This window comes from Lepisosteus oculatus, chromosome 2 (genome assembly GCF_040954835.1).
Source record: "Lepisosteus oculatus isolate fLepOcu1 chromosome 2, fLepOcu1.hap2, whole genome shotgun sequence".
In the NCBI taxonomy this organism is placed as follows: Eukaryota; Metazoa; Chordata; class Actinopteri; order Semionotiformes; family Lepisosteidae; genus Lepisosteus; species Lepisosteus oculatus.
Window position 1 is genome coordinate 46,442,046 of NC_090697.1, and position 25,464 is coordinate 46,467,509.

The 25,464-nt window shown below is 35.4% G+C and overlaps 1 protein-coding gene across 1 annotated transcript; it reads left to right on the forward strand.

The window, feature by feature from the left end:
- Positions 1-299: 299 nt before the first annotated feature.
- On the forward strand, positions 300-21,063 carry LOC102685227 (macoilin). Its single transcript, XM_015349028.2, has 11 exons — positions 300-526; positions 8,068-8,209; positions 8,600-8,726; positions 9,362-9,485; positions 10,000-10,178; positions 10,562-11,015; positions 13,018-13,176; positions 14,780-14,959; positions 16,068-16,188; positions 18,193-18,367; positions 19,140-21,063. The coding sequence occupies exons 1-11, from the start codon at positions 450-452 to the stop codon at positions 19,328-19,330; spliced, it is 1,929 nt and encodes a 642-aa protein (XP_015204514.2). The 5' UTR covers positions 300-449; the 3' UTR covers positions 19,331-21,063.
- The last annotated feature ends 4,401 nt before the right edge of the window (positions 21,064-25,464 follow it).

Consider the following 25,464-nt stretch of genomic DNA (forward strand, 5'->3'; position numbering starts at 1 on the left):
ACATTGCAAAAAGAAAAACCAGAAGTGTGCACCTGTACTAAACCAACGTTTACATTCTTAAATTTCACTTACTCATTTTCGTTCACCGCTATTTCCTAAAACAAATCTTTCTATTCCTCAAAATGTTAAAAAATGATGCCAGCTGAAGCCGATTTTTATTTTTAATGCAAGCTGCAGAAGGTTCACCACGAACAAACCACCCTCGCCATCCGCCTGCAGAGCTCGCCGAAAACTCGGTGTGCGTGCGAGTTGTGTTCCTGTCATTTACATAGCTTTCAAAACATTGGAGAAAGCGAGAGCATGCGCACACGGCAATATTTGAGTTTCATTCATAGACAAAAGCTGCGGTATTCAGGTTGTCTTTGTTGATTAAGACTTTAATACCTGCATTCTTCATTATTTCTGACCCAAGCCGCCGTGACCCAATTTTAAAGTGCAGGGGACATACAATGAAGAAGCGCTTTGTAGACGCCAGCAGGCTAAGGAAAATGAAAAGGACTAAAATAACGGAGAGGCTTTCGGAAAGGTATGATCAAGTGACGCAGCGAGCGATACCATTGCTTTGTTGTTTTGTGTGATGATGCGCTTCGTAATTCGTGCCTGGGTGGCGATATTATTCTAGCATTGACTGAGTACGTAGATGCCGTGTTTTTGCAATTAAAGAAATTTCAAGAAGGACTAGATAATTAGATAATCTATTATTCTGTTTCTCTAATAATAGAACGTGTATGAATTTTAGCAGTTTACAATGCATTGTTAACAGAATGCCTAATCAACTTTTAAAATTATATGCTGTGCATTGTTATTATGTATCATTATTATTACTGAGAATACTCTGAACTTGCTTGTCCAAATGTTATATAACTTTACAGTAATGCTTGAAAGGAAATTGATGTCTTTAACGTGAAGGTGTTCCAGAGAGAGTCTTCGCTAGTCAGATCGCATTGTGACAGATTAGAAGGTGTACACTGTATCTTCAAGAGCACCAGCTAACACTTGAGACGAACATGTCTAGACCGCGAGACATTTCCATTGCATGGTAAATCAGACAAAGAACATGAAAATACACTTTTTAATGGCAGTTACAGTATGTTACAGACGTGAAATCGTGTCGGTGGTTTTACTGTGATTATTGAACGAGTTACTGTCGTATACTTCAGTTTTCAATCATTTTAACATAAAAAACAATGATAATATAAAGATAGAACATGGATGTTTACCTGAATCCAGCATAGCCTAAGACTTTAGATCGGAATAATGTGATCACTGTTGAACGTCTCATATACTGTAAATTATTTGTAAATTTACGTATTTATGTATTATTTTTAGCAATGTTGTGATTCACCAAGGTTATGCCTGGGTGACGTGTATGATGTTGTTATATAATACACTTAATACTTATTTGTATTTTTTCAGATTTTATTGTGAAGATTTAGGAAGAAAATGCCTCATATTATTAAGAGCACTGAATGTTTTTCAGACATGCCTGACACAAGCGGTTACAAAAGCGTCATTACAGTCGAGACATAATTATCTGATTCGTGTATAGTGTGGCTAAATTTTTGATAGGCAGGGTTTTTGTTGTGTGGCTCTTTGTTTCAATTTGTTCTTTAAAAATGTTGTTTGGTTACTAAAGTGATAACTGGGCTCTTACACAGAACAAATAAATGAATGTTGATAATATCTGTTAATACTTAAGAACAAAACGAATTCATTATTTACCAACATACTGTATAGTATTTTATATTACATTGCAGGCAACGATCAAATGAAATTACCTAGATTTCAGATTAAAACATTGGACAATATTGCAAGGAACTATAGACCAGTGTTTATTAAACGTGCTTTTTGGAAAACCTGATACTGTACATAACAGACTGTTGCCAGTTTGAAGGATAATACTGTATGTGTGGATCTTTTACTCATGCTTGACATTGAGATACAATCATACTGTATGTTCTAATGCACAACCACGTGGAGCTCTGATAGGCTGAATGGCCTTTTTTTTCATAAAGCTTTTCATTTAACTGAGGGTCCTTTCTATCTTTTGTGTTTTTATGCACTGAGAAGAGAAGTGTTTTAGAATTGCTGTAATTTTTTTTTCTGTCTCGCAAGTAAAACAGTATACTCGGATGGAAACTGCTGTTTATTTAGGGTTTTCAAGAATAAAAGCAGAGCACTACTAGACAAAACTAGACCTTATTCATCTTCACCTTCCCCGTGGAAGATTTTCTGTTTTTTTTAGACTGAGGGGGTGGAATATACAGTAGTATATACAGTACTATTTTTATATTTCATGCAACTGTATAACAAGGAGTGCATTTAAAACTGAATCAATGTTTCATGGTGAACAAATTATATATATATATCTTGCATATGTATTTTAAAATATATTTAAGTTATATACAGTAATGGAATTGATTATAGAGACAGAAAATGTCAAACAACACATTTGTTCTTATGTGTAAAAATTTAATTAACAGCTGCTGATAAAGTGCACTGTTTGGCAGTCATGTGAGCATTCAGAAAATTCTGCTGTTGGACTTGGAAGATAGGTTGATGATGCCATTGTTGTGTGGTACCTGTGGCTCCTGAGAAGGAAATATCACATGATAAACATGTTGACGTTAAAGTCCTAATCAGATGAGAATTCATGTGACAAATTGCAGCCAGGTTCCATTAATCCCAGTGCTACTGTGAGATGGTACAGCTGTGGTTAGATGGTACAGCAAGACTATAACTTTACAAAAGTGCTGTTAAATACCTCAGGTTATGTTCTCTTTGTGATATAGTACATGATTATTAAGTTTACTGTAAGCTATACATTGCTATGCAAACATCTTATACATGTTACACACATTCAAAAGTTGCAATACAGTATATGGTTGTTGTAAAGATCAACAGTTTATTCAAAGCATCCAATAGTGTTTTCTGTTATTACAAATACTTTGACTGTTATTAGTGCAGCTTAATTTGGGTAGGAAGAAACCAAATTTTTCATTTAGCCATCTTTAAAATTGCCTTGATCCGTATCTTCGAAACCACGAACACAAGAACTTAAGGTAAACAGTTCTGTATATGAACAACATACACAGTAGAAGCATTCTGGGGAGCAGTATTATATTGTAGGCCTTGGGTAGAAGTTATTCTTTTGAAGTTCATCCAGAAAGCTCCAGTTGGAGCTACAGTATTTGAATCTTGCTAAGAGAGAATGTTGTTCTGTAGCTTTTTGAGAGCTTGGAGTTCCTGAGTGAAGAATCTCTTGGTTTAAAACTGCATCTCATGCTTAGATAGGCTCGATTTTATGTTGTACATTTAGCATCCAGGTTTGCAGAGAGAGTGATTTAGTCGCAAGTTGTACTCTATTATTTTAGAAGGCAGCCTATGTCTTCTTTTGGCTTTTGTAGGCATTAGGAGTCAAATACTGGGTTTTCTGGGTGGTCTAGATGTACTGAAGGTCTCTGAAGCACATTGTCTGTAAACTTGTAATATACAGTGTATATAGGGAAACCTATGTGCTGTATGTTAATTTGGTGTTTAGTAAAGCGAGTGTATTGTCATTATTAATAAATATTTGTTTAAGCTTGTGTGTCTGAATTATTGCTCTTTTCACCAAAACTGTGCCAGAGAACAAATAAATAACTTTACCAACTGCTTGGGTATATGCTTGGAGAAATCATTTGGTGTACGGGGTTATGGTTATTTAATTTAGTTATTAACTAAGCTGCTCAATCAATTCCTGTTATTCACCATCTTCATAACCCCCCATTTGCAACAATATTATTTGGAATGAGGAGTTTTAAAATGGTTGTCTGCAACTACAGAACATATTGGCATATTCAGTTATGAATCCAATTAGATGGGAAAGATGTTGTAACATAGTTACAACATAGGGATGAGTCTTTAGATTAAGCACTTTTATGAAAGTGTGTGCTTACATTGCAGAAACAAAATTCACTTTGGTCAGAGTAAAAATAAGTTGCGCAGTAATTCAGAGCTGCATGATAAAATAATATGCTTCAAAATAGATACATTGTAAGCGTCAAAAGCTTATACTTAAGCATATTTAATCAAATGAAGCTCATAATTTACAGTTCCATATGATACCATTTAATACAGCTTTTGACATAGAATCAACTCAAGTTGAACAAGCTGTTTAAAAAACGGCTATGCATTTTCTTTCCAACTGGTAAATTAAAATGGTTCCTGTATTTGTTATCCCAGACATGTTATTTTTACCAGCTACAATTGAGAAGCTTCTTTCTAGTTCTATTACATTTGTTGTCAGAGACTGAATGTACAAATAAGTCACTACTGGTAAATAATTGAGAAGTAAGTAAAAGTTTGCACATGGAAAACTTTAAGCAGGTAGTATATTGGATTACTTGTTTTGATAAAGTCAAAGTCCTCTATTGCTGCTTTTTATGTCCTCTCTATTTAATTTTTTCTATGACAAATGGAAGATATTTGGAGAGGAGTGGACTTTCATTTGATATTCATTTGATTGGGAATTCTGAAGCTAAAATGCTCATGAAATTGAAGATTTTCAGGATGTCCTTGCAAGATGAACAACAAAAAAAAAAAGTTTCCGTGTTTAGGGTTCCTGCTCCACAGTCTAAAATGTATTCCAGTAAGTCTGATGTTCACCTTCATTCTTTTGAACATCTCTGGCCTCTCTGTAGTAACATGAAAGATAGGCAGTGCCTTTCAGTTCATCTTCCACTGATTAATTGATTTATGTACAGATATTTAAAAGTGATGGAAATCAACTGTTTCATTTTAGAGGGTATTTTCACAGGCAATCCTGTATTTCAGAGTCTTTGTGAAATGCACAAAATCATTAATTTGGTAGAACTTTATTCCTTTTTTAGAATCTCATCCAGCTCTCAAAAAAAATAGGGTATGATATTCAACAGCATAACTTTGTCACTTGTTCCATACTCCCACAACCCTTTGGGTAACTGACTCCTATTCTCAGTTTTAAATGCACTTTAAATGTGCAGACATCTTAGTATGCACAGGCAGAAATGTAGCACATGAAGTTAAGGGATTTCCTTCATGCAGTCTGTCAAGTACCAACCAAAACAGGGATGCTGTTTGGTATTAGCTTGTTGTATGTGTCTACTGAACATGTTCCACATTTGTTTGTGAATATTAAGCAAACACCTAGTATTTCTTAACTCTAGTCCTGGAATACTCCTGTGTCTATTTGTTTCAGCTGGATCCTTAGTCACCAGTGCCAATTGCTGACAATAATTGATCTGCTTGATTTCCCTTTTTTTCTGCACACAGTTGTGGTTCAAAAATAGTAGTTTCAAAAATACCCAACCAGAGCAGTTCTCAGTCCTGCTCCTGGGTAACCTCTGTGTCCTTTGGTTTTGCTCCAGCTAACTTCTTAATTACAAATTATGCTATTTACAGGTTATTTCATTTATTTTAATTTTCTTTCAGCTCTGAAAAAGCTAGAGAGGACTTATAAACAAACCTGGTGCTAATTGTTAAATTTCAGAACTGCCCTTATATAAAGTATGTGAGCAGAAATATAACTAATAGCAGTAGGAAAAACATCAACTTATGTACCCTGTGTCTCTGTTCAAATATTGATCACCTATTAGGAGCTGTTTAGTTAGAAATAAAGAAGAAAAAAACCTGACAAGTAGAGAAGAGACAGCTTACAGTTCTGGGTGCTGAAATTGTTGGAAATAAAGCAGACACAGGGTTACTTCAAACCAGGGCTGAGAACCATTGTTTTAGCCATTGTTAACAAGCATTACACTGGTGTTGCCATTACAATGCCATTACAATGTGTGAATGTACAGGGCTGAAAATGCTGTCATCATAAAGTTATTCAATGAGATTTCCAAAGACAAAATAAGCTAAATTCTACAGCTGAGGTTATCACTCCCTATACAGTACTATGAGATGGCAACCACTAAAGCAGTAATAAACAGTATTTAAATTCTCTTGTATGCCTGTACTCTATGATTGCCAAATGAGAGACAACACAAGCCTTTTAGTGAAGAAAAGAAAGCATCTTTTTGCCTTATTTGGGGGAGGCTGTCAATCTTCACCGAGCTTTAACATAATTTCAGTGTGATCAAAGCAAATCAGCTAGTGTACTTTTTATGCATGCAAATCTTACCATGTGTGACAAGAAATAACTTTGTGTCATTTCATACTCGGGAAGGTCAGAGGCACAGTAAAAAAAACACTTGAGTCCTTTCAGTTCCTACAGGTGATCACCAGCCTCTCACATAATATATTCACATGGGTAAATAGTTACTCTTGCATAAATATTTGTATTCCACACACCCAGAAATCAGAAATATGGCAATGTATTTGATCAAAATGTTAAGTCACGGTTAACAGTTATTTGGGCTAGAACCTCTCAAGAACCTACTGTAAATTGACAAGTTCACTTCTAACAAGTTGATGGACTTGGACAACATGGCTCATAAATTCACTAGAGTACCTTATGTGGTTGAGTAGATCATTACAGCTATTGATGTGGTCCACTGTAATCACTGGTGCTCAAAATACTTTGAGGCATCCTTCAGCTCTTTCTGCAGAGAAAGTTATTTCTCTGGACAGTGACTCTAGCTGAGAAGTAGGATTTTGTTTGAACTGGGATAATTTTCAAGCCTCTACCTCTCCTGTGCATCTGAGCACAGACTAACTCTTAACACGTATAAGCTACACTTTTGTTTTACTCCTGTCCTGTGAAGGGCTCCTGTATGTTATTGGAATTTCCACGAAATGTATTTCTTTTCCCAATTCCTAACGTAGAGATAGCTGCAGAACAATTATCTTATTAGCTGTGCAGAACTATGGGGTCCTCTAGTGGCAGTAGATGGCACTACAGTTCTACTTTTGTTTCCGACTTGTGAACCTCAGCCTAGACAATAATGCCTGCACATGTTCAAGTTGTGCCAGTAGTGGAAATATTATTTAGGGGAAACCGGTTGGGTAATGGGAACAAGTTATGATAAGGGCTGGGTCTAGAAGAGGACATAGGGGAATATTGTTTTAATGATACCCGCTCTTTCAGAAAACATAAAATGTTTATTGAAGTGAACTAAAACCCATGATACAAAACCCCTTGGGGATGAACTTGGAGAATTATATTACAGAAAAGAGTATTTGGGGTTGGATAACATTTGCAAATATGTAGTTCATTGATATTTTTAAAACCCCCTTTAACTAAAAGTCACATTTATACCCAGCATTTTACATTTGGTTATATATATATATTTGGGGAACAAATCTGGAATGTGACAAGATCATATGTGAAATGTTTATGTGACATGATACAGGTGTTTAGTGACATGATGGGTTTTTGTTTTAGTTCAGAATGTCCTCAATTACTTCTGACTCTGGTTTCCAATTCAATATTAATTATTTCTAATTATGCATGGGTATATTTGTCTTTTTAAATTGGATGGAACAAGCTAAATTGTGGTCAACATACTGTGTAGGCCTATAAACACAAACCGTTGGTATAAATTGGAGTAGTTAATAAATAACTGGAGGTCTATGCAATTAAAACATATGAGGTCCACAGCTGTTTGTAAGTAGCTTTATCTGTTGACATTAAAAAATGTACATTTAGAAGCATTCATTACCTAATACTGATTTGTGAAGTGTCGCTCTTTTACAGTATGAGAGATCTTGAATGATTCATGTGTTTTAAGTACAGCTGCTGTCTTCAGTGCAGGATGGTCTTATTCTAGCAAATACAGTTTTGCATCTACTTGTTATGACTGCAGTTTTGTCCAGAATGAACAGGATGTGCTTTTGGATGAAGAACAATTGACACTACACAATACACATTACACATTACTCTCAGACAACAGTTTCTAATTTTCTACAAGGATGTTATTTACAAGTAAGAGATAGAAGTGTTTCCCATAAACCATTGAAAATCCCAATCTGTTACACTGGTACAGTATTTAGAAAATGAAATATTACTAATATTATCAGAACATTCTAATTAATAATTAGATTAGTTATAAGGCACACTGACATAAAACTAAAGTATTTCAACAAACTTTTTTCTCTTTTTTTCAGTGCTTTTACTTTTCTGAAATTCATGATAATTTGGATTCTGGTTCTCCTGGCAGATTTTATTCTAGAGTTCAGATTCGAATATCTGTGGTCCTGCTGGCTTTTCTTTGGGAGTGTTTACACCTTTTTCCACTGCCATGGGCTGGTGAGATTTTATTTTGTATATTTCTGTTCCTATAGTCAGTTGTCCTTTTGATTGACAGTGATTATTTCTCTTGAGAAGCGTGCGCTTAATTCCAATGGTGAAATAACCTGAGAAAAACGTTATAGAATAAGAAAGGATTTCTTTGTAGATTGGTCAAATATATAGCTGAAGATAGACTAATTAATTGAAAACTACATTATGTTATCATATTTTGACTTATTTGATCTTATTATTATGTTGATTTAAAAAAAATTAAACTGCTAAGACTTGTGGATAAATTAATCCCATCATTTTACTCCCATTTTCACATAGCATCATAGATATTCAAGTATCCATCCACACAAGTGTCAGCTGATCCTGAATTTATTTGTGTAATGCCTTCTGTTCCAGGTTATCTGTGTGGTGTTCGTATGTGCAGCTTTCACTCTCGATGTATTTTTTTTAATTTTTGTACCTCTACACTGGCTGTTCTTTGCTGCCAGCACGTATGTATTGTTCAATTACATATGGCATACAGGTGAGGATCTTTTCAGCATTTTACATATTTAAAATTTTGAAGCATTGCTTTGGCTAAATGGTGATCTTAACAAAGTACTTGTTAGTCTTACCTATCAGTATTTCAAATGTTTATACAAATAAAACATTGAAATAATAACAATGTAAATTTGCTACTTGTTTTTCTTTAATGTGTTAACTGACTTTAAAAACATGCAGTTTCCCCTTAGATGCATCTATATTATCTGCACGTCAACAGAAACAATCAAATGAGCTGTATAATAATAGAGTTTACTGTACAGTGTATAGTCATAACATTACATTATATAATATAGAAATAATAGACTTTTTGTGTTTAGGTAAGAACTGTAATGCACAGCAAAAAATGTATTTGATTAAGACAAGAGTTATTGTGCTCTTAGACTTTTTTTCAACGTGGATTATAAACTCATTTAAAGTTATTTTTAACTTAATATGAAGAAACTTAAGTGTTGAGAACTTTTAAAATCTCTTTTAATAGATGTAAAAGATTATACTGAGATAACTTTAGCATATGGAATGAATTGGCTTCAAGCCTGTCTTTTGAACTACAGTAAAAACTTTAATGAGTGTTGCTGATAACGATACCATACATTTATCTACCTTTTGTTTCCTCAGAGAAAGGACTGTGTTTGTCTACAGTGTCTCTGTGGCTACTACTTGTGTATATTGAAGGATCTCTCAGGTTTAAAGATCTTAAAAATTCTCATGTGAATCTGTCTCATCTTTTTGCAGCTCATTGGTAAGTTGACAAGAAACCTGATTTTTCAGAAAGATACTTTTTTCTATGTGGTCCACATACTGTAGTGCTTGCTGTGTGTAGTATGTAGAAGAAGAAAATAACATTTAGGTTGTCAGAGAATAGACTGCATTTGGAAATACAATGCCATATTACAGTGTATGTGATTTGATAAGAAATGGTACTGTATGTGGCTAGCAATTAAAAAGATGAATGATATGTACAATAGCATTCTCTGAATACAAAAGAATGAACAGAATAAAAAACTAACAAATATACTATACGTTACTTGTCTCTCCTGACATCTGACCTAAAGCCTCTTGGAGCACGATTAAAATATTCTGTTCCTTACAGAATCAAGCATTAGACATGAGTGAATACAGTATTTATTCTCCATACTACTGTAGTTGAGGACATTTATTTTGTAAAATGTGTGATATCCTAAAACTGGTATTGTTGTCAGGGTGTACCTATTGATCCTATCAACACTAAACATATTTCCATCATTGTTTTTTAGCATTGGTTACCCGATAGTTTATTTTGGATTTGACGCCTCCTGTTACTTCACCAGTGTTGTTAAACTGCGAATACAAAAGGCGGTTCGCAATGAAAACGACTTCTATGCGCAGCTCCTGCAACAGTCTCTACCTCCAGGCTTGCAGTTTTATCCAAGATGTGTAACAGATGGCAAGGAAAGTAAGTTGAAACTCGTGTTTCGTTTTCTCTGTACATTTGAAAAGGGGGAGGACATTGTGTATGATTATATTATGTAATATTGTTATGAATATTATATATTGTTATGTTACATTATATATTGTTATGAATATTGAATGTTGTATTTTTATTTTCCACTTACCGTTTTAACATTAAGTACTGTAATTTGTAATTTGCTTACGCCTTGAGGTTATTACCTACTGTACATTTCTTTGTTCTCAGAAGAATGCATTTTTAAACACGATTACATTTTCAGAAGTATAGATATAGCGGCTCAGTAGCAGGTTTTCTAAGTTGCAATGCGCCTTGTGAAGCGAAGCCGGTGAAATAACGCTCACTAGAAGGTATTTGTATTGTGTCTTTAGCTTCTAAGTGGAAGACAAAATTCGAGTTTACGCAATACCAGTATCGAAATGGTGCTGCAGCTACAGACGATAAATACTCGCTAGACTGTCTGCAGATAGAGGGCAAGGAGAAGAGGGAAGCAGAATATGCGAAACCCAGTGATCAGAACGCCCAGCCTCCCGATCCCAAAGCCGGCGAAAATGAGCACAAGCAGAGCTCGCCGAACAGGACGGCGATATCCGAGTCCTGCGGGAGTTCGGAATGTCTACCTCAAGAGGACTTGGAAGCTAAAGCCCCAAAGACTTCGAAAAGCTCTTCGCCCAAAGTGCGCAGGACTCCCGGCAACAGCACTATGCCTATTATCAAAGGAGAGAAGAAGCAAAGAAGCACCACCAAAAATACCAGTCCCACCAGAGAGACGGGCAAGCAGAACATTTCCAATAATCACAACATTTACTTAGAGCAGATCGTCAGGTATGTTTATTATTACTATTGTTATGCTAAGTTTTCTTTTTATGTATTGCTTTTGCTTCCAGGTTAGGTGCACTAAGCAACTTTTAGATAGATAGATACTTTATTGATCCCGTGAGGGAAATTGCAGTGCAACAGCAGCTTAACACACACAACACAGCCACAGTGTAACGAATTATATAATAATAGTACAATACATACAATACAATACAAGAGTTACTCACAGTCCAGACACACAAGAGCAAACTAGAACAGAACAGTACACAGAAAATCGTATCACACGTATGAATATAAATATAGATGTAACCATAGATATAAATATAAATATAAATGTATTGCACAGGTCCCTGGCATATATTGCACAAAAGTGGTTGTAAACAGGAAAAAGAAAAAGAAAGAGAACAGATGTAGCAGTAGATGTGTATATGCGTTTAGTCCAGAAACAGGTCACTGTCGATGTTGCCTCTGCCAAGACGCAAGGTGGATGCGTTGTACAGTCTTATGGCAGACGGCAAGAATGACCCCCTGTAGCGCTCCCTGTCGCACCGTGGATGAATCAGTCTATTGCTGAACGTGCTCTTCATTCCTGCAAGCCTGTCATAGAGGGGATGGGAGAAGTTGTCCATGATGGCCTCTAGTTTGGACATCATTCTCCTCTCAGCCACTACCTCCAAGGGGTCCAGGTCAGACCCAATGACAGAGCTTGCTCTCCTGATGAGCTTGTTCAGCCTTTTGGAATCTACTGCTCTAATCCCAGAGCCCCAGCACACCACTGCGTAGAAAATGGCACTCGCTACCACCGACTGATAAAACACGTGTAGCATCTTACTACACACATTGAAGGACCTGAGCCTCCTCAAGAAGTAAAGTCGGCTCTTCAAGAAGTAAAGTCGGCTCTGTCCGTTCTTATAGATGGCCTCGATGTTCTTAGACCATTCCAGTCTATCGTTGATGTGCACTCCCAGGTACTTGTATGAGTCCACCATCTCCACGCCACTCGTTTTTTTTTACATGGATGGCCAAGTGCCTAAATAGGCAGACCAGGCATAAAAAAACCCCGACATGACCAACTGCTGAATAAAATGTGACAGTTCTAGACAGTTCTAGACAGATGACCAAAATAATTTCCAAACACGATGCGTTCTAAAATAAGAAGATTAGGGTGATTTACCTGAGAATTTCAGTAGAAGATGACTCATTGCAGGGTGGCATGTTGGTGCAGTGGTTATCATTGCTGCCTCGTAGCATTTGGGCTCTGGGTTCAATTCCAGACCTGGGTTGCTATCTCTGTGAAGTTTGAATGTTCCCCCATGTTTGTGTGGGTTTCCTCCAGGTGCTCCAGCTTCCTCCCAGTCCAAAGACATGAGAGAGTGTTATATACAGTATTTATAAAGTATAAAGATAGTCTTAAGAGAACCTTGATACTGTATATTATATATAAAGTATGTTTAAACAGATTGTTGAGTTAGTAATGACACATTCTGCAGTGAGGTACTGTAGATGCTCCTGTCATTTTTAATTTAAATAATTTTTGCAACATAAGACTGGATTATGTACCTTTTCTCTTGAAAATCTTAATTGAAGCCTTTCTTTGGATTGTTTTCAGATTTGGCAGTTAGATTGGCCAAGTGTACCAGAAATGTAACCACAGGTTCTCAGAGCTCTGGACTATTAATTTCTCAGATGATAACATTTCAGTTTGATTTAACATAACTACTGTACTTTCCCATATTATACGTTAATGGCTTTGTAAAAGTATGTAAATACAAAAACAATAATATTCTGTTTTATTTGACAGTACCATGGAAAAAAAAATACATTAAGCGATGTGTCACTCTTTAATATCCATGGGTATGTAATAGTGAATTTATGTTTAGAAAAATGATTCAAAGTCATTGTTTGGTCTAGTGCAAATCTCTTTTCAGATACACATTTAAAAACTATGTTGGTTCACTTTCAATTTAAAAAAAATGTTCTTATGATAACAGCTGTTCTGTGTATTTAGATTAGAGCAGGAGCTCAAGAAGTTGAAAGGAGAACTTCAGAGTAGTAAGCAGAACGAGCAGGAACTTCGCAGCCACTACTGCAACCTCACCAACAGCGAACGAAGCCTTCGTCCAGAAATTGGCCTGCTTCGTCAGGAAAATGATTTACTGCAAAATAAGTATGTCTGCGTTTTAAATTTTGAATTTAATATCAATTTGACAGCTATCACTAAAATGTATTGTGAAGTCTGACTTACACTATTAAAAGTAAAAAAAATAAAAACAGTTTTCACAAAATTACTCTTATGATTAAGCAAAGGATTGAGTAAATCATATTAGTCCATTTTTAACAGGTGAAAGAATGAAACAAAACATGCTTTTACTGCATGTTTAATTAAACAAACAAGATAACAGTACATTTATATCTAATTTTAAATCTACTTTTTATGACTTGTTTTAACCTTTTCTGTTTGTTTTCAATTTGGCTCCAGTCCGAGACAGACGTGGTGTTTGAAATCTCCACTAAATAACGACTGAAATTGATAATAACTGGCAATAGTGAACACTTTTATACAATACAATATGATAATTCTTTGTCTGATTTCTCAGGAATTTGGTTTGCCTCCAAGCTGCTGTGTTTTCCACAGAGACAGAAAAAAACATACAAACAATACAAATATAAATAATTAATGACATCAACCCATACACAATCATTATGTTCCACTCCTACAGGAATTCGCACAGGTTACCAGAACATGTACAGTAAGTATACTCCCTTACAGTCACCCTAAGCCCCTATAGTCGCACATACCCATTAATTTTTTCACATAACCACAAACTAATTTATTACATGTTTTATTGAATACCGTAGAAAGGAATTCCTGATTTTGTTGCATCCGCATTGAGGGGCTCTAACATGTCTGTTTGAAACCATCAGTTGATATTCTTTATGCAGAAAGTGTGAGGGATCGGAGGACATACTAACAGCTAGTTTTAATATATCCCTAATGTAAGCAAAACCCTGCTCCCACTATCTTAGAACATATCCCCAAGCGTATCTTGGCTTTTTGCTGCACAGGAAGACCGTTATACCAAACGGTTATTCCATACTGCATGACACTTTGTACCACACAACTGAAAACATAGACAGTATCTGACTACTAACGCTAAAAACCCATAACTTGCAAGAAATGTAAATTCACTGTTGTACAGTACTTTGGTACAAATAAACCCAACATGTACAGTACTTTCCATGACAGATTTGCATTTACTGTGTCTATTCCTTGATATTTATAGGATTTTTTCCTTATTTGAAATAGTATATACTGTGTGGTAACAAACCAACACCACAAAACATTCACTTTTCATGAAAACCGTGCTTATTTTAAGGAGTGTAGGTTTATTAGCATACCTATAGTAAAATTGGTCTCTTTGTGATCAGCAAGTGGAAACATACAGTATATAGTAGGCTAAGGCATGCTTAAACAACAGTACTTGCTCTCTAAGAAAAATATTAGTTTTGAGGGCTTATTTTCGACTGCCCGTTTCTTACTTTTGTGGCAACTTTAAACACCAGTCTTCCTCTCGACAAATTTAAGTACAGTAGGTAAGGTCAGGTTTAACTTCATTAAGATTTTCCCCTTTTCCAATGCTGACCTGCCTCAAGCAGGCTTAGTTTCTGAGATTTGAAGATTGAAATCAAGGATTTGTGTAACTGGTATGCCTGGAAAAAGGCTTTAGCTTGTCTTTTGACTGTGTTAATAGCGCTGCTTTTTGTTGTAGAATCCTCTGTATAATGAAGTCCAAGCAGAGGGACAAACAAATGTGTGCATTGCTCGAGAAAAAGATAAAGGCAGAGATGGAAGCTCGGACGATTATCGAGAAGCAGCTGTCTGAAATGCGAACCCGGAAACACGACGAGTCCTCTGTAATACCTCAGGGTGCTCTGCTATCCACAAACAGGTGAAGTCAAACTCCGATTCATTTGAAAATTACCTGGAAAATTATCCTATCTAATACATAACAGCTCCTTGTATATAAATTTAGTTTTCATTTTGGCTTAAGGGGAAATCATTAATTTCCTTTTGAATTGTATGTTTCTGTGCCAAGGAAAACATTACAATTTTTCCCCCCTAAGGCATTTAACCATTTTTATTCCCAAAACATTAGAATTCATATTCATTGCTAAAATACATTTTAATGTAGTATTATGTTAGGCAGCATGAGCTAATTAATATGAAGCCTTTGCAGGTTAGCTCTGTGCTGGACTAGCATCCTGTACAGACATCCTGTTGTGTTTTCTGCATCAGGGCTCAGCTCTCTGCAAACCTTGAAATATAAAGTGCTTATTGAGAACAGAGGAATGATAGAATGGCAGAACTCATTATTCATTTTGAAAAGAAAGTATTCAATACATGTTTAAAAAGGTACCTTGGCAAACCTGAAATAATGCACAATCTTAAGAAACCTGTAACAGCACTGATTGTGAATGAAATCAGAACATTATGGCATCTTCCAGTCTTGATAGGTCTGCATTTCAAGATTAGGGCTTGTTTGTGCCATTGTGTAATTTATCAAAAATGACAAGACAAAAATGTATCTGTGCTATTCTGCTCAGAAAGAATCTCCTTTACATTTTTTTTTCTGTCTTTAGAAAACAGATAGGAAAGCTTTCTCTCCTGTCCCCCTCTTGTTTTTCTAAAGTTAAGTTAAAAATCCTGGTTGTAGGTTACAAACAAATATAGTGCTGCCCTTTACAATGGAAAAACATTAGAAAGGGAGTGGTATTGACATACCTTGTTATGGTGTTGCTTGAGAAGAAAGCACAGCATAATTACAGTTGCAATTTTCTATTAAAAGCTTTTTGTGACAAAACGTAGAGATACATTTTCCTTTATCATTTTTTCCTTTGATTTTGTATTATACACATTAAGGCATTGCACAGAATGTCTTTTTTAAAATGCTTTCCATTTCTTTGTTTTTGTGTGGACTGCTTGAAAGCTTAACACACACAAAAGCAGAGTCTTTCCTTGTCAGCTAAGCCTAAAAGCTTTTTCATCTCTCGTGTTAGGCAGGAACACACAGAGACCCTAAAGAAAAAAGCTAAAGAGCTAGAGACAGAGTACAAACAACTACAGCTGGAATTCCAGGGGAAAGAGGGTCAAATTATAGCTCTAGAAAATGAAGTGGAGGTAAAAATAAATTACTTTACGTGTTTAAGGATGTTGATGTGAGTTAAGTCTGTGTCTGACATTTGTTTCAGTGGCATTATTTTGTATCCATTTTACACACATTTGTTGTTGTTTTTGTGAAAATTATGTAGACAATTGTATGATAGATTGTAGTTTTATGGTATGAGTTGTATGATTAGATTTAGATTAAAACTGTTTTTCCAAACATAATAGCTATAGCAACCAACCCTTCTTTCTTGGTAACATTCCATGTGTTCTTAGTGTCATATCTACAGTACGTCAATCCTTTTCTTTATTATCTTACTGTATCGTGTTATTTCCATTAATTTTTTTACTCCAGGCATTTATTCTGATTATTTGAGAAGTAATGACATACTGTATGATTAAAACCTTAAAAACATCCTAAATTAAAAGGGAACTTTGCTGTGCACATCCAAACGTCAGGAATATGGCAGAGATGAACACATGTAATGCACTGATGGTAAAACAGAACACCAGGGTGCTTCCTGGCTTTATTGTTCTGGGCTCAAGCAAACATAAAGTTGTATAGAAGGCAAAGAACATCTAACTTTCAACAAACTTTACTTGACTTTACAGTACCTTATTTAAGCTGGGACAGGTACCCAGGTCAGAGTATACAGTACAAACAAGAAGGAAAACTGCATTTGTGTTTTTCACTTCAAAAGATCCATAATGCTTTTCATCCAGCAGAGAACCCATGATGTGACAAAAACTGTAAGTGCATCACCCACTTGGCTAATGGTCGGTTAGTGGCAGTCATTATGGACCAGAAGGGCCACTACCCAGCAGACCAGGTTGAGAAGTGAGAACGTACTGTACAGTACCAATTGTATCAAGGGTGAAATTAAAGTAGGCAAGTAAGAGTAAGTCCAAAGTCATATTTAGCCAACACAACTAGGTTATCACCCTTTCTCTTTCTCATCGTGCCATTGGATATTTAATGACCAAGTAGTCAGGACCTGAGCTTAATATTTCATCCTAAAGAATAATCTTTCATACACTACAACACATACCCTGGTACATGTCGTTGCGGGTTCTGGGTTTCAGTGGGTTTTATCCTGCCTCTTATCTAAATCAACTGATTGATCTAAATATTTTCCAATACTTCATTTTTAAGGCCTCAAAACTGCAAACTGAAATAGTAACTTTAAAACCTGTGCTATTCTAGCCCCTGGAAATGATGTTGCTTTTTATTTCTTGACCATTTAAATGTTTTGGCTTTGAACTTTGTCTTCCTCTTGTGTTAAAATTGGAAAGCAAAATCAGATACACTTCTCCAATGAGTAGGAAATTGAAAAGGAAATACAGTAATAGCTGTTTACTTTATGTTACTACAGTAGTTATGCATTCTAGATTAAGAGGGTATGTCAAGACACTGAATTTGCATGTTTTCCATATTTCTTCAGGGCAATTATGAGACTCATTTACTCTCCTTCTGAATATACAGTTTTTGACTTCTGTTTTAAATTAACACAATGGAATTTCTTTCTCTATTTTCTGCTTTTTTGTCATTTGTTGAGATAACACATACTGTAGTTCATTTTTACATTATTTTATTTTGTTATTAATATTCTTTCTTTACCAGCAGTCACTTAAAATATTGACTCTCGATACCTGCACAATACTTTGTTCATTGTTTCCATTAAACCTGTTTGATAAAATACCGTTCACTCCAATTTTTAATGCTCATTTGTACTGTTGGAAAATGCACGCAAATGTTTATCAGACATAAGTCTTTACAGAAAAATACAGCTTAGTAGAAAACATTGAAAGCAACATGACAAAAATATGATTGGTGCATTTTGGAAACAACATGGTTATCACTTAGTGGAACCCATCATACTTTTGTGATTTACATTTGTTTTCCCCAAATGCAATAATACTAATACAATACAATAATACTAAGCAATGCGTATAACAAATAAACTTAACAGTTTTTGTAAGAGGGAGTTCATTGTCTGTTTTCTTGCTTTTTCATGGCAGGTGCTTCATAAATATAAAGGTATTGAGCAGGACGCTGACATGCTTCTGACAGCGCTCTCAGCTATGCAGGATAAGACCCAGCATCTAGAATACAACCTAAGTGCCGAAACCAGGATAAAACTGGACCTTTTCTCTGCCCTTGGAGATGCCCGGCGCCAGTTAGAAATAGCCCAAGGTTTCTTTATTATTATTATTATTATTATTATTATTATTGTTGTTGGCATTATTCCCACTGTGTGCTTGTTGTTGTGTGACATATCCCTTAATGCAATACTGACTGTCTCAATGCTTTGGGTTTTTTTAATTGAAGCTACAGAAAGAAGAATTTAAAAAGGTAGTTAAGGAGGTCAGGTCCGTACCAGATACTGGAGCCCGGAGCCACTGTGGCTCATCAGGCCTGATCTCAGCCTGGTTTGTGTAGTAGTCTGGCAGACAAGCACACATGACTGCACCCCCCCTCCTGGATGGGACAGTGATCCATTGCAGGAATTGTCCCCCGGCAATGCTGGTCCCCACTTACTGTATACAGCTGGGTGGACTGGGGCAACTGGGGTAAAGTACCTCTCCCAGGGGTGAAATGGCAGCTTGCAGTACCTGCACCTGGGATTTGAACCCGCAACATGTCAGTTTTGAGGCCAAAGGCTTACCCCCTATACTACTCCACCCCTATTTAACAAAATAAACTGAAATGTGACCTTTTCTGTTGTTCTGGCATGTTGTTTTCTTTTGATTGCGCTCCTCCAGATCTCTCCGAAGTGAGCGAAAAAGGTCTCTGTCTTCAAGGTTGCTATTGCTTTTCTCCATTCAAAGGACAGAAGCTCGAAGTGCTGCAGGGGCTTTGTCAGTTTCCTGCTCCATCTGTAAAGCTTTGTCCCTGGAGCCTCATAATGAAGAGCTTGAGGTTACTAACAGCTGTCACTCATTATGTGTTTATTTTTATCCTACAGGAAAAATACTGAAGCAGGATCAAGAAATTGGGGAAATGAAACAGAAGATTGCTGAAGTCATGGCTGTCATGCCTGGGATCACATATGCTGTTCCACATCCAATTACACCTCAGTACTTAACAAAGTTTCTCAATTCAGAGAATTACATGCTTGATCCCAGTGCATTGATGTACCAGTGTCTTAAGAAATGAATACCCTACAGCGCCATCATAGAAAAGGACACCTTTCCTGGAATGTGTTTTGAAAAGCCACTAGAGTCTTTGTGAACTTGGAAAACCGTCAGTCTCAAAGACACAGAGCAAGAATGGCGAATACTGCAAATGTGAATGTTTCATGGACATGGGTCACATTGCTGCCTGAAAGGAGCTGAAAGTCTTTTCAAACTTAAGATCTAGGATTTCAGATTTAGGGTAAAGATCCAGTATTTTGCTACAGTAAGTCAGCATGTAAGACAAACAAAGTTTGCTAGTGCTGCAGTACTAATGCCAGAACAGCAATAATGATGTTCCCATCACTATCACTAAGAGCCAGCTTAGACAATAATTCAAAGAGCAAGAAAGCTCAAAATAATATTCAGAGCATACCGTGTGTATTCATGGATGTATTCATAAAACATCGGACCACTCTCGCTGTATACTCTTAATAGGTTTAGTTCACCAAGCTTTTAGTGTTCTACCAAACAAGGGACAAGTTCCATCTTAACCTGCCTTTGTTCAACAATATTTCCTAAAACATAAAAATGCTCTTTTTATGTATGAGAAAACAATTCTAATCATACAAAAATTAAAAATAACTATTATTTTGGGCACCTATGCTCTATGGTTAGGAATGCGTTTTTTTCATGATCAAATCTTCTAATTAAAAACATTATGCTTTTATATAAGCCTGGTTGCAGTGGGTGGTACCACTATATGTTAATGTAGTAACCAATACCCATTTGATTCATGAACATGAGTACAGTTTTTTATACTGTAATTGTCAGGATTGATCAAGAAAAGGGAGCACATCTTTCCTTATTCCATTTGTTGTCAGAATGTTTTAGAACTACACTTGTAAACTGTATAGTTGCGTATCACTAGGGGCTAAAAGTGACAAGTATCTTGACACTAACTTCGAACACTACACAGCTGACAGATCTGGGCCATCGAGCTTCTGTGTATCTGTGTTGTGGGGGCTGAGGCAGGGAGGGGGAGTTTGTCTTAATTTTAAAAACAGCCGTCTTTTGGGTAAATTCAGCAGTCACTGAACTACAGGTTTAATTTGATACATTTTAAATGATGGTGTCAGTTCTTTGCTGTGATATTGACAGGTTTTGTAGACAGTTTTATGTAGTCATGCCCCCTATCATGTTTGATTATAGGCACTGTGTACTGTAGCTAGAGACAATTACTTATAGAGTTAATCTATAACATCTTATAGATGTTATGTCAATTATATTAACTTTATAATTGACATAACATGTTGACGATTTGATTTCTTCTGCATTGCTTGTTAAAATGAACAAAAAAAGGTGTGAACTTCTTAGATGATAATTCTTACTTCAGTCATTCAAGTTGATCAAAATATCCCAGGGCCCGAGAAAAATAATATAATTCTAAAAAAATAAGATCACTACATTATTGGCCAGATACTATACAGTATGAAGTTTAATTAGTGTTACAAACACAAAGTTCAAATTCAGGTATATACAATTTTGGTTAAACATTGTTATTCTCTGCTAATGCTGAACCAAGGTATTTTATATTGAGATTACTTAATCTGGAGAATTCTCAGGTTAATTTCAAGAGCTCATCTTGAAAGATGCTTTATTTTTCAACTGGTTGACCTAATTGACATTCTGTTTACAGTACATGGAAGTCCATACATGATGTTTGTTTACATACAATCATGGGTCAAAGGTTTACACACCCTCTGAGGAAAAAAAATAATAAATTATTAATAATCTCAAGTGGACCAATGAATTATACAGTAACAAGAAAAAAAGGCACTAATAAAAATTGATTTATTATGTGTGTTGAATAAAAATTGGTCAGAGTAACATATAGCAAACATGTACTGTATGTGTTCATATTACATGTTATGTGTAAGTGTGCTCAAGCAGATTGTAATAGTATGTTATTAGATAACATGGTTTCAGTACATGTTCCACCTGATGTAGAATGCTTATTTGAGGTGTTTTGTATTGTTTCACTAAAAGTTAGAAACACATTTTACTTGACAAGCAGGCTAGATATAGATACTGTAGATACTGTACCAACTGCAAATAAAGCAGTGCAGTATATTTTGGGAGATACAGTATATGGTAGCTGTTCCTTTAATGCAATTAGTTCAAAACTCAAACAAGGCATCTTAAATATTTTAATTAAAATAAAAAAAACTGTCACAATGATTGTTTTTTTAGCAAAATCCATTAATTACCATTTTAGTCTTAAAGTATGTCTTGGCGTAACTGAAAAATGTAACTGCTCTGTTATGCATATTTTTTCATACAGTACCAGTTCATTGCACTGGCTGTCAGAGTTTTTTAAAACTGTCCTTATATGTGGAATGGATGTTAGTACACAGTGAAGGAGCCGATATCAAACAGGCACAAGAAAGATGGAAATTAAGGATAGGAACTGAGTGCTTTATGATCAACTTTGCAACTTTCAAAACACAAAACTCTGTCCCTCATTCTATGAATGAAGACTGTTGCAGCTTATTTTGAAGTTTAGGTTTTGAAGACCTTTTCATTTAGTTTTTACCAAAAAAAATGTTTTTGGTAAAAAAAAATCCCGGGCTCCCAAATTCACAAACCCTTACCAGAAACACAAATCGGTTTTATAGAGGCCCAAGATTTAATCCAGGCTGTATTACTCATGTACTGTGGCTAGGAGTCTCCAGTGGGGTACTAAATTGATGCTGCTGGCTCTTAGTAGTACAGAGTCAAAATAAGAATTCTGTGCTTGCTCTCCAGTAACAATTGCTGAGGTTGTCTTGGCAGTATTCCTGGGACCAGTGTCTGTCCTCTGGCTGGCTATTAATACCCAATGTTTCCTTAGGTGGAAATAAAACTTCTTCCTTGGAGTGTGTATACTGTGGTTTGTAAAGTTGGTTTTGGAAAAAAATGAATAAAAAATGATTTACTCATTTTTGGAAAACAACAAGTAACACCTGAGGTTTATTAAGACACAAGGAGAAGTGATGTTATTCTAATAATACAGTAGTGCTAATAAATTATTGCCAAAATACCCATATATCCAGAGTATTTCAGTGGTTTATACAATAGTTAATCTGCCTTTTGAACAAAGGAAACAGAGAATACATGCATTTTTTCTGTGGGTAAATTGTTTAGTGGTTCTTATATGTATGTTGCACATCAGAAATATTTGGTGAAATTATTTATTTGTATTTAAATCAAATGTAGTTATGAATATTTTTGTTTAAATGAAAGCCAGAATTTCTGACGTGGGATCAATCACTTTCTGTTTCTTGGGGACTTATTGTGATTAAATATGACCAAAAGCATGCTTCAATCATTATTACTATATTTATTTGTTAAATTACTTGTGAAAATGTCATAGACAGTCTTTCTTGCATCTATATAATTTCATACACAACTGGTAACAAAAAAAGATTTTTTTGTATTTATTGAAATGTAGTTATATCTTTGAACATAAGTGCTCAATACTGTTTTACAGTAACTTTGATACTTTAAGAGATTTTGTACACTTTTCTTTGTAGTATCAGTGTATTTATAAAAACTTGTTGAAAATATTATAGTAATGACTTTGTGGACATTTTACTTTTTTATTTAAGATTATTGCTTGTTTGTGTGTTTGTTATTTTTTTTTATCCAATGCTGAACAAGTACAGTTGCTTTTGTAAAGAAAAATATTTTTCAGGCTTGATTAAAAAAAAAAAACTTGTACGACATTTTGTAAAAAAAAGTTTGATTTTACTTTGTTTCTCATTGTCTGCATGCTAACATACGTGGGTGAATAATGTTGTTTAATTTGGGCCCTTTAAAAATGTTGTTTTTACCTGATCTGATGCAGAGCAATATGAAAACTAATCTCTGATTTCAGGTAATGTCTAATTTTAGTGAGGAAAAGAAGATGGTAATCAATCTAAGGGCTTCTTTGTTTACGACATTTATGCTTCAAAAATAAAATGTTTTATAAAAAAATGCATAATGACTCTTTCAATGACCACTGTTCTTTTCTTTGAAAGTCATGTCATTCATGGCATTTCAGTGCAAACTGTATCTGTGTTTCATATTTGAGATACTGTACTTGCCAAAAGGGGTTAAGAATCAATATGAAAACTCAAAAACACATGGTTTTATTTAATGCAAGAACAGTAAAAAAAAGGCCATGTCCCTCTTGAGTAATGAAGATCTCTTCAAGTATTGAAGACCAGTCCATAGAAATGAGGAAACAAGTTCTGTGAGGGACTGACTGCACTCCAGAAGGCAGAAGGTCATCTCACTGGCCCCGGCTCATCATAACCATCGGATCTATTTCCATAATCACACAGTAAAATTCATAATGCAATGACTACAGCATTGTAGTCATTGTGACATGAGGACAACTGAGATATAAAATAATCTTCGTGTCAAATCACATCTGATGAGGTAGCAGGGAGCAGCAGAATGTAATATTCACTTTGCCTTTGATAGACCTGACAGAAGACGGCATGTGTGGAGATATCATGGTGTTTATTATACTGAGCATTTCGTAGTCCAAGCCAACAAGTGACGCAGTGAAAATGTGATGATATGGGAGAGGAATCTCCTTTATTATAAGAAGTGATGTTGGTTCAAACTGAAGTCAACATTGCTGCAGATAATTGATGATGTCCTTGAGCCAACAGTTTTTTCTGTTCCTACAAGCCAATCCAGAAGTTTCCAGTTTTTCGACTGGATAATGCAAGACCACAGCTAGGACTACCTGTAGAATGGTATGACTTCACAACATGAATGTGAAGGTCTTGGTGGGCCTAGATTTGTGTTCCAATGTGAGAATATTGGAAGTGAACATTGCTGGAACCAACTAAGTAATGCCAACAACGGGTGACGGAGACTAGACATCTCATAGCAGTTTATGAACCTGAGTCTAGGAGTCAGTACTTACAGGACTGTGTTAGTATTCAGTCATACCCAATACTAACTTTCTAATGTTTTCATTTGGAGAGTTTTAAAATCTTTTTGATTGAACATTTTTGCTATTTTTATTGTTATTAGAGTTTTTTTTAGAGTTGCAACATTTTAGTGTTATAGAAAGCTGTTGATATTTGAAAAGCTGTATATCTCTGAGGCTATTTCATAAGTAAGCCATGCTCAGTTTCTTCTCACAGAAGCACTGCTCCTGGTACTGTTACATAGCAACAGCATTTCGTGCTATCACAGTACATAGGAAGCAGAAATGAAATTTTGGTACTCTAAAATGGCCTGCAGCTACAGCACCTAAAAATCTACAGTTGACTAAGCCACATCTGCACCACTGCAGAAAAGACATGTTCAAAGATATATTTCAAATCATTGACAACTTAAATCCTTTTTTTACCAATTCCAAAACAAGGGAAAGGAATTAAAATTTCACTTCTTCCTCTTACGAAAATGATATTGTGTTTCTTTCATGACCCAGTTTTTCTGCATTTTCCAGTGTGCAATCTGTAGGTTGAGAATTCATTTTGTTAATTTAAATGCTCCTTAAATTTGCATTAAGTGCAGGTTGATAAAGAAGCATAAATTGCCAACAGTAAGAAGTTTTGTTTTACTAAGGAACAATTTTTAAGGTTTAATTATTAAGTAGAAAGCACTCAAATGAAACAAAATCAAAAGAGAAAAAGTGAAGAGTATAATTTCATTAATTAAGAAAGTGTTTTACACTGTTAAAAAATAAAACTACTGAATATGTTCATCTTATCCTAAACAATGCATTTTGATATTGTATTAGAAAATACATATTAAATGACCCCAGAAATTCAAAGTTGTTCAAAATTCAAATCCAATGATGCCAGTAAGCACTTAATAATATAGTGATATTACGTTCCCTCAAGGGATGCTTAAACATAATAATAGCAGGCCAGACTATGAGGAGACTATATTATCAAGAAAACCGCTAGTTGAGATGTACAGTACAAGGGGCATTGCATCACCTCTAAATTGGGTGGCATTTTGTTAAATTACTGGTGATAGGTTAAAAATGCACATTCCCACATGGGTGAGATGAGTAGTATTTTTGGGAAAGGGCATCACAGTGTTAGTAGGGTTTTTTCAGGGATAAGCTTTTATAAGGTCCTCTTAGGTTTAACAGCTATATTTTGTAAGTAAAATCAAACT